The 10,037-nt window shown below is 40.7% G+C and overlaps 1 protein-coding gene across 1 annotated transcript in view; it reads right to left on the reverse strand.

The window, feature by feature from the left end:
- Nucleotides 1-9,600, reverse strand: part of TRAPPC10 (trafficking protein particle complex subunit 10) — a 47,344-nt gene extending 37,744 nt beyond the window's left edge. The window contains exon 1 of the mRNA XM_032994485.2: nt 9,412-9,600. Coding sequence (XP_032850376.2) covers nt 9,412-9,502 — 91 coding nt within the window. The 5' untranslated portion in view covers nt 9,503-9,600. The remainder of the gene's footprint in view (nt 1-9,411) is intronic.
- Nucleotides 9,601-10,037: the final 437 nt, after the last annotated feature.

Here is a 10,037-nt window from a genome sequence, read left to right on the forward strand (position 1 = left end):
TATGCCATGTACACTCTCTAAATCTGAGAGAATGAGCTGGCCCATACTAGTTTAACAGTATCTCTTATTAAATCTCTCATCTGCATGTTGCCCTGAGTTATTACAGCTATTGCTCCCTTCCCTGCACTTCCTCCTTCCAGCCTCATCTTTGGCTGGCTGCATTCTCCTCTACCAGACACTGCAATGTAATTCTAAAAAAATCCTTTATTTTCTCCTACAGAGACTCTACTCTTGCCCCTCCTCCCCTCCTCCGCACCACCCCACCCTTCCCCAGGATCTCTTAAACTGAAGAGCTACATTTTTCAATTAAGATTTTAATAGGCATATGGGAAATTCCTACTATTTCCTGGTAGATTGCCATTTGTTTCCTTTTTACAATCATCTGACATTGTACAGCCCAACCTGAATGGAAAAATTTTCTTCTTGACTTCCTGTGGAACAGGGAGCTATTATGGCTGGAGAAGTACCTGACAACCTTTCTTCCCCCTCCCACCACAGTCAGGCATTACCTCCAAAGTAGCTTAGCACCCTTTAGTTTATCTTGGAAACCTTTTTCTAGTTCACTCACCTTTTCCCAGTTTTCTCATATATATTATTTTGATTACCGGTCATTAGCATAACTCTATCACCACATAATAATAATAGTAATAATAATAATAATAATAATAATAATAATAATAATAATAATAATAATAATAATAATAATAATAGTTAATTTTAAGTAAATTTTGTAAGTCTGATTAAATGCCAGAACAAGTAAAACCAGCTCTTCTGATGTCCTGATCACAATCGCTACTATTCAATGATACAATTTCCTAGAATAGTTAAAAAAACAAAATACAAAAAAAACCCTCCACTCTAGCAGTAGTGCTTTATCCTTAAGTCTCCAGAAAGCAGTTTATTCTTGACTCTTCACCTTCATCCTGTTCTGTCAGAATTAAATGTACCATACAAAATCTTAAGGCTATAAACAAATGCCTAAAATGAATACCAAAACAAATGTTAGTCATATTGTTAATGCTGTCTTATACCAAGCTACAACATCTCTATGCGCTAGGCCATGGAAAACAGTCTATTGATTTGCAACTCATTACCGTCCATAGGAAGTGAAATGTGGCTTAGTGATTTAGCAACAGCATGATGACCACATCAAAATGATAGCCCATGAAGCCTGGAGTCTGACTGAAAGAATGAAACACATATTTTACCTCTGGAGCACAAAGTGCTCCTTCTGTACTGCACCTAAAAATCCAATGCATACCACAAAAAAAAGGTCTCAGAATTCAAAATCTTGAGTAAAAGGACTACTCCAGAATACAGAGGAAATACTAAATGATAATGTTTAAGCACCCTGCTATGCGAGACAACCATATCACATTACCAGTTTAAGAAAGGTATATTTGTTTTAAAACCAGTTGATTTCTCCTCTTGCATTGGTTTTGAGGGCATATAAAATACACATAAGTACGCGTTTTATAATCAAGGCAGCTAGGATTAGAAGGAAGAACAGACCTTCAATGCAAAATACATTGGCTATCTTTTGAAAACAGACCAAACACTGCTACCACATATTACAAACACCCAAAGGGCTACAACATTTCAGGTTCCACTCAACTAGACCCTGCATCTACTGTAATCAGCATGTTTGAGCTGCTCAAGTCAAGAACACCAAAAATTAAGCTAATCAGCAGGCAACACTAGCACGGCACTGACACAGAACAAATATCAGTAGTAAGGACTTGTAAGGACCATAAGACTGGCAAGGTGCACACTGATTTGTTAACTACCTGCTACTAGACTGCGGGGAGGGAGGGGAGCACCTCACAGCAAGTAGACAAGTAAGAGCATAACCTTCGCAAATAACAGAACAAAAAATCCTGAAAGATCACTCATGTTTTAGAGTGATGTTGTGCAAGATTCCTATGACTCGAGACCTTAAGCAGGGTAGAAATCTCATTGTCTTCTGTACATATGTCTCTTAAGCATTTGTAGTTGCTGTATCCATTATCTACTTTCCAAAATATTAAATTAAAAAGAAAAAAAAAAAAAAAAAAAAAAAGGCAGCCAAACCACACCACTACAGGGATTTTTGCTTGTATCTTGCTGAATGCTACAAATTTTGAATAAAACATTCCAAAAAAAACAAGTAACCCTGGAATTCAAAATTAAAGCAAACCCCAAAGGTCTGCACAAAAGTCTGACAATTGCTTCAAAGACTTTGTTGTAGATTTTTTGTCAGGGGTCTTTTTGGGGTAGGGATATGGAGGTGCTGGTGTTTGTTTTGGTTGCAGTCTTTTTTTGTTGGTTGGTTGTTTTGGGGGTTTTGTTTTGTAGGTTTGAAAAAACAAAACAAAACAAACTACAGACTAACATGGCCAGATGCCCAAGTACAACTTATCACAGCAAATTCATTTCAGTGGTTGGGTCTCAACACTAAACCCTCGCTCAAAGGATCCTCGGTAACAGAGGAAACCCACTCCTAGCCAAGGTGTAAAGGATGGCCAGATACAGCTGAAAAGAAGAAGGAATGATGTGCATATATGGGAGAGAAAAGTAATTCTGGAATCCTATCATAACTAAAACCAAGCAGCCTTCTAGAGAAGGTTTTCTTCTTTTAGAATAAACAGAATTAACTAAGACCTAAATATCCAATAGAGATGATAACTAGAGAGTAACATTAAAGGTGCATCCTTTATCACTTAAAACACAGTAAGAAGTGAACATTTTGTGCTTAATTATATTAAGTTTGTCTAATAAAATTATTTTATAAATAATATTAAGATAATCAGATTTAACAGATTTAACACATTTCAAATTTATTCCTATTTTTACTATCTTAAATTATATTCTACAACTTCTCTAACGTATATTACAAATCTAATAAATCTTTTTGATTGTCTTATTTTAATACTTGATTTATTTCTTTTTTAGAATAGGAAAAAAATGCTAATCCCAGCCTCTGGAGCATCTATCTCAGCTTCTACAAAAACCTATGTCTGAATTTATCTACTCCCCATCTGGATATCAACACACACACCAAATACAGAAAAAACACAGTAATTCTTTAAGTGCATGACACTCCAAGTATAGGGTGGTTCTGCATGTGAAGTAGTAATACTTATTTTAACTAACAAAATAATAGAAAGCATTAATGTTCAAATGATATACATTAGAAGGAAACACTTCTGGAGAAAGGGAAGAAAGGAGAAAGCACGTATCCTTTCTTTCCACATTACAAAGTTCAGAAAGTATGCCCTTTGCCACTTACCTAAACACTTCACAAACCAATAAAGACAAACAGGTACCTGTCCAGAAATCAAATGCAAATAAAGCAGCAGAACCTTAAAAGGGTTTTACGATAAGCCTAAATCAAACACCAAATCAGACATCATTCAGTTAAAAACATTTCTATGGCCTTCAAAGACTCAATGTCCACCAAATTGACATCCAAAATGTTAAGATGGCCAGGTCAGGCAAAGGAGGACTAAAACTTACTCAAATGAGTCTTGACTGTGAACCTGGCTGTAAAAACTCATCACATAAACCAAATAAAGAATGTCTACAACTTTCATTCAAGGACAGGCTATATCTCTATATAGAAGCTCATAACCATAAACCTAATCCAGGGGAAAAAAATCTGAAAATTACTTTAGCCAAGAACTGAGACGGACATCTAATGTCAAAACACGCCCTGTTTAGGTTACAGCATAATGCAAAGGTGACTGAGTATCCTAGTAAATCCAGCTCCAGAAGACCAAATGAATGTTCAAACTATTAATTTAAAAAATGTTATGCTCTTAGTCCCATATTTTCTTTTTCTCTCTTCTCTCCTCCTTGCCTTTCTCCCTGACGTTCTGGTAGATCAAGCCAACGCAGCCGTCCTCCCTTCCCTCCACCCCTGTCTAGCAACTTGTTCTGTTGCCAATCTGTACAGAAATGATACCAGAACCAGAATGACCACCTTACCAGGACTCCCAAGATAAACATGTACTCTTTGTGGCATCTGTCTGACACAAAAGAATCATAAAATACTGACAGTTCTTAGTTTGATGCCTGCCTAAAAACCACCAAAATCCCTAAGAATATTTTTTTTTTTCCCTATCGCTTTCCAAACTTCCTAGATGCTTATAGGCTTTGTCACTACAGTATCTGAATATCCCACAATTAATTTTTTTCCTCTGGAGGAAATTATCCCAACCCACTAACTATACAGGCAATGTAAAACAAAAACTCCTGAGGTCAGATGACTAAAGCGGACAAATATTTTCCTTTGATACCAATGACAAACCCAGTCAACAGAGATAAAAGGCTTCAAATACCTTTAAAAGAGCTCAGTGCCAAGACTACCCTTTGGTGTGGTTTTGCTTAGCTTTTATCCCCGAATATCAGTCACAGCTAACCTTTCTGATCCCACTTATTTTTCCACTGGTAGAGTTCTACTATGAATATTTTTTCATAACTCCCTAGCCTATCATAAGCGGATCCACCTGAAGTTTGGAAGGCTGGTGGGTTTTTTGTATTTGTTGCTTTTAAAGGTCCTCCTCCTCCCCAACCCAGATTCATGTTCAAAAGAGGCCTAGAAATCGAAACACAAGACAGCTTAATGGCTATATAAAAATCTTAGCTGATTCACTAGTAGCCTGTGGAAGAAAATCCTTTTAGCAAAACTTTACATCTTTCTTTACCTCTGCACTACTAAATCTGTAAATCAGGAGTTAGCACTAACAAGAATACGCTGCGTCTTCTCATGACAAATGTAATCAGAGATTTAAGTACAGAATTATACTGCATCAACTACATGATTGTGATGACTTACAATGCAGACAGGAGTCCTGTTTGAGAACAGGGAAAATGCATCTACAGGATATAGTTATTTAAAGGGTCTCACTAGCAGCAAATCATTCTAATCACTTGGGCTACATGCCATATCTTGTTGGCACATTTTTTGTTACATCTACCCACTGGTAACTGAAGAACTTTTGAAACAAACTCTTCCAGTCCCAGAACAATATTCTTAACTGCAAGCATTTATTTTCACTCCAAAAAGATGTAAATTCTTCCCACCTCTCCTTTACTTCTATTAACATTTTCTGTTTATGCTGCTCTTGGCACGTATTTGCAAACGTTTTCTATTCTCAGTCCTACAATGATTTTGCTGATGGTTTTGCTCTTGCTGTATCACAGCACATTATGAACATGGACCAGATGAAAGCAATGCACCCCATTCTCTCTAAAGATTATACATAAAGTTCATTGTACTAAGAGTACTGACAGTGAGAACAAATATGCACATACACGATATATAAAAAGATACTACAAGCTGATAAGGAATGTTCAAGAACTGCATGAAGATAACTACAAAAGAACAGCTTGGTGGGAAAGCTCTGAAAAACCTATTAATTACTTCATTTAGCAGGATTGTGTTCAATCTTCAACGTCCTATTCATACAGATAGATAGAGCTAATAATTTAAGTGCAAACCAGCTACATAAGGACAAGTTCTTTCATCAGAACATGTGGTTAAGCTATATGTGCAAGAACATTATATTAAAGTTCCAAAGACTTTCTTAAATTAAAGTTTCAAATAGGGCTCATGAGAATGAAGCAACATTGATTAGGTTTTCTAGAAAACTAATCTGCATTGTTTTAAAGATTACGTCAAGTCAACACTGCAAAGAAACTACAGAAGTTCAAGATGTCTGATGCAAACACCCAACTTGCTTCTTCAAATAAAAAATAATTAATATTGCTATAAATAATATTTCTACAGCAGTGAGAAAGCTTGAAGCTGACACAAATGCTTTGTAAACATACAAGGTCGAGTAGCAATGAAGATAAATTGCTACAAACTTGAGGGTTTGCAAGGTAATGTGTGAGAGTGAGCATAACCACAGCTGGACAGTGAAACTCCCCAGGGGGTTTGTAATCTAGTAAAACCCACGGTATAAAAGCATGATTCAAACTAATTTGGAAAGGAGTCATCATGACACTCAGTCCTAACTGACAAGAATGATTTAATACTACACAGGATGCTGTCATCTTGAGAAAAAAAAAAAAAAAAAAAGAGAAAAAAACATAAAGGAACAGCATCTTTCCATGAATATACTACTTTTTCCACGCTTACAAAACATGGTTGTCTGTCTGCCTGGAGCAAATGTCTCTAGAATTTTTTGGTTAGACAGTTTGCCTAGCTGAATTCTATTAATCTAAACTCTCTATGAAGACTCTGGGGTTTTGCCAGTAATAAAAATACTGTAAATATAAGGCTAATGCATCTACATACAAATTCTGAAGACAAAATTATTAAGTTACAGTACTAATGTGAAAATAGTAGTGACAAAAACTGCATTTCCAATTGGCATCAAATATACAAGCCATGTGGAATCTGCCATTTTTATTCTATAGGCCAAAGTCTATACATACATAGGGCGCTGAATTCAGGATTGTACCAATATAGCAAATAGCTACTGTTACAACACAGACTCACAGACTTGGAAACGTAACTCTGTTCACCAAAGAAGCATTCCTTTCAGAGTATTATCAAATTTATTTCAAGTAGATAAAAACATTTGTTTACAAAACATCTCCAGTACGCACAGTGTTGGAAATAAGTTTCATTCCAAACAAAACCCTCTCTTCAGTTCTCCCTTATCAAGGATAAACCTTAAGAGTTAGCAGGAGTATTTTATGATACAAATGTCTACCTGACAGATTAATCTAAATCTTGTGGCAAAAGGAAATATTTATGTTCCGAGACACAACTTTATTTAACCTTCACTCTTCCTTCATATAATGAAAAACTAGCCGTCCCCTTGCCAGCCTGTTCTCCCCTCAGGTGTTCCTGTTAGGTGGGGCAGCTACCCCAAATAACTCCAACTGTCTGAAATTAGAACCACAAAACAAAAGATAAACTGTATTTGTTGAACAGATTCTAGTATCGTGGCTTTGAATGTGTTTTCCAACAAACCAATACCGAGCCAACAATTCTTTCCCTGGAAGACCAAGCTTCACCTCCTCATAAATCATTGGCAATATAATGCTTCAAAGAGCTTTCCTTCAAGTAAGTAATTTTTGTTGAATGCATTTGTTTTAAATACTATGGTCTCTAAGTACTCCTCTGGACAGAGAAAAAAGGAAACTAAAACAGCTAAAGCAAAACACATTCCCCATTAAAAGTAAATGTTTTAGTTTAAAAATGGTAGCAAGTCACCCTTACTACATTCACCAGAGATGTCATGTCTGAGCCCTTTTGCTCAATTAGCCTTATTTTCTGAATTAGGTTGTTGTAGACCAAGCCATTCTACCCCATATCAGTAAAGATACTACTGTCATGCTTGTTTACATTACCAGAAATAATTCCTTTAGTCCAGGAGCAAGGCATACAAATGATACATAATGTCCATCTCATATCTCATTTGTAAGTATGCTGCTACCATATTGTATGGTGATAAGTCCAAAACATTTTGCAACCATAACGTATGCTCACTAATTCAATTTTATTTTATTTTAATATTATTTTCAGTATCAGATAATTGAGCTTGATTGAAATCTGATTAAATTTAATGAATTTAGAAAATTTCCTTGCACAAAGAAGCCAGAGTTGCTTTCTGCATTTACCAACAAAAAAGCAAGCCTGAGGTAAAACTGCATGTACTTCAACAGACTGAAAGATATGTTACTTACTCAAATCATACTGGAACAGTAAGGACTGACATGCACCACCACCCCATACACACACACAGACTCTCAAATTCTGAATACAGAAATAAAGCCAGCACATCTGAAAACCAATCCACCACAGCCTGAACACTAGCATAACACCAACAAGGAAGGCAACGATATCCTCCAGATGTTTCCGATATGTGCATTTTTCTGACTTTAAATCTGAAGTGAAATGGATTTCAAAAGTCTTGAAGTAGGTGAGTACCGAAGATTCAATACAGATTCCACTGACTTCTAGTTTATGAACTATATCCAAAAAAAAAAAAAAAAAAGTTTAAGAAAAAAGCACATTTATAAAATAGTCTGAATAAAATACATTTACACAGAGTTCCACAATTAGTTATGAGGTTACAGTTGGATATTTTTTCTAAATACCAGTCTCGGTCTCAGACCTTAATCATCAATAAATGCTTACTTCATAGTAAGACAACACACACCTGTGAAATAGTTTCTATTTCACACACACATAAAGCATGCCCAGCATTTTACTGATAAAGTGCAAATATGAAGTTTGTTGTGTCATTGATATACTTTTGACTGAGAATGAGTATCACTAGTTACCGTCTGTTAAAAAAAAAAAAAAAAAAGCTGAATTCCACGTGCTGTTCTCATGCACTTTATTATTACAAGCACTATAAATGTGTGAGATATTCTAAGACTAGAATAGACTGTTTCAGTTGGAAGGGACCTACAACAACCGTCTAGTCCAACGGCCTGACCACTTCAGGGCTGACCCCAAGTCAAAGCGTGTTGTTAAGGGCATTGTCCAAATGCCTCTTCAACACTGACAGGCTTGGGGCACCGACCGGCTCTCCAGGAAACCTGTTCCAGGGTTTCACCACCCCCTCGGTAAAAAGATGCTTTCTAATGTCCAGTCGAGTTCACTTGCAGGTTTTAAGTGAACTTTGTGTGCAGCCCCCTATACCTGTAGGAGCATAGCAGCTCACTCACACCAGACCGGCGTGCGCGCATCCCCGCCGCCTGCTTCTGACACCCGAAAGAACAAATTCATCGCCGGAACCACGCGATCCGGTTTGTTAAATAAACTGTCTCAGAGATAAAGCCGAAGTACAGTAGTTACAGATTAAATTATAACGTCAGTGGGAATCCATCAGTGGGAATCTCTCCTCACCACAGAGGGTGTCTTACTTCTCGTGATTTATTTTACCCACACAAAACTACACAAAGCTCGCTGGCAACAAGTTTGGGGGTTTTATTGTCCTATTTGACGCTCTTCCCCACAGCACCTGTAAGCATGACGTTTTATTATTTACCAGAGCCCTGAAGCACACAGAAACAAACCCAAGTTTGTCCAATGCTATTAAAAGGGGACACGGACACACACACACCCCCACACACACACCCCAGTGAAAAAGACAAAACCCGCCACCGGAGCCCCTTTGCCGGCGCCGTGTCCCTCAGCCCCGGGCGCCGGCACCCAGCGCTGCGGCCAGCCCGGCCCCTCCGGCGGGCCTCTCCCCCCGACCGGCCGCTCCCCGCCCCGCTCCGGCCTCTCCCGCACAGCCCCCGGGCGCCGCCGCCGCCCTTCGCCCGGCCCCGGGGGTGGGGGGGGGGAGGCACCGGCCAGCGCCCCCCGCACCGCTCCGGCCGGCCATTGCTGCCCCACCCCCCCCCCCAACCCCCGGCAGCGACCGTTAACGCCCGTAGGAGGGCGCGGGGCGCACTCACAGGTCACGATGGGCTTGTTCTCCATGGTGTAGATCACCGGCGGCTTCTCCCTGCCCTCCTCCTCGGCGGCCGCCGCCGCGGCGGGGTCCATGAGCGGGCGGGGTCCTCAGCCCCGGCTCCCCCGCCCGCTCGGCGCCATGGAAACGCCGCCGCCGCCGCTCTCCCCCCCCCCACCCCCCCCGCCGGGGGGCTGGGACGAACCGCTCCGCCTTCGGGGCCCCCCCCTCCCCAACCCTCCCACCCACCCCCTTTCCCCGCGTCCCCGCAGAGCCGCTCCGGACGGGAAGGCGGGCGAGCTCATCCGCTTCCTGGATCACCGGCTGAGCATTACCGCTTCCGGGGGGGAAGCGCCGCGGCCCCGCCGGCGAGGGGGCGACGCCGCCGGGGCCCGGCGCGGCCGCCCAGGGGTTAACCCGGAAAGCGGGTGGAATAAAGGGGAAGCGCGGGGCCGGGGAAGGGGCAGCGGGGCGCGCCTGCGCAGAGCGGGCGGGGCGCGGCACGGCACGGCACGGCACGGCACAGCCCCCCGCCCCTTCCTTCGGGTCGTCTGTGGGGCAGCTCTTCGCGGGTGGGGGCGTCAGGGACTGGGTGTGCGGTGCCTGAAGGGAGGGTGACCGGGCCGGGCA

The sequence above is a fragment of the Tyto alba genome, unplaced genomic scaffold (genome assembly GCF_018691265.1).
Source record: "Tyto alba isolate M040663 unplaced genomic scaffold, T.alba_DEE_v4.0 Super-Scaffold_14, whole genome shotgun sequence".
In the NCBI taxonomy this organism is placed as follows: Eukaryota; Metazoa; Chordata; class Aves; order Strigiformes; family Tytonidae; genus Tyto; species Tyto alba.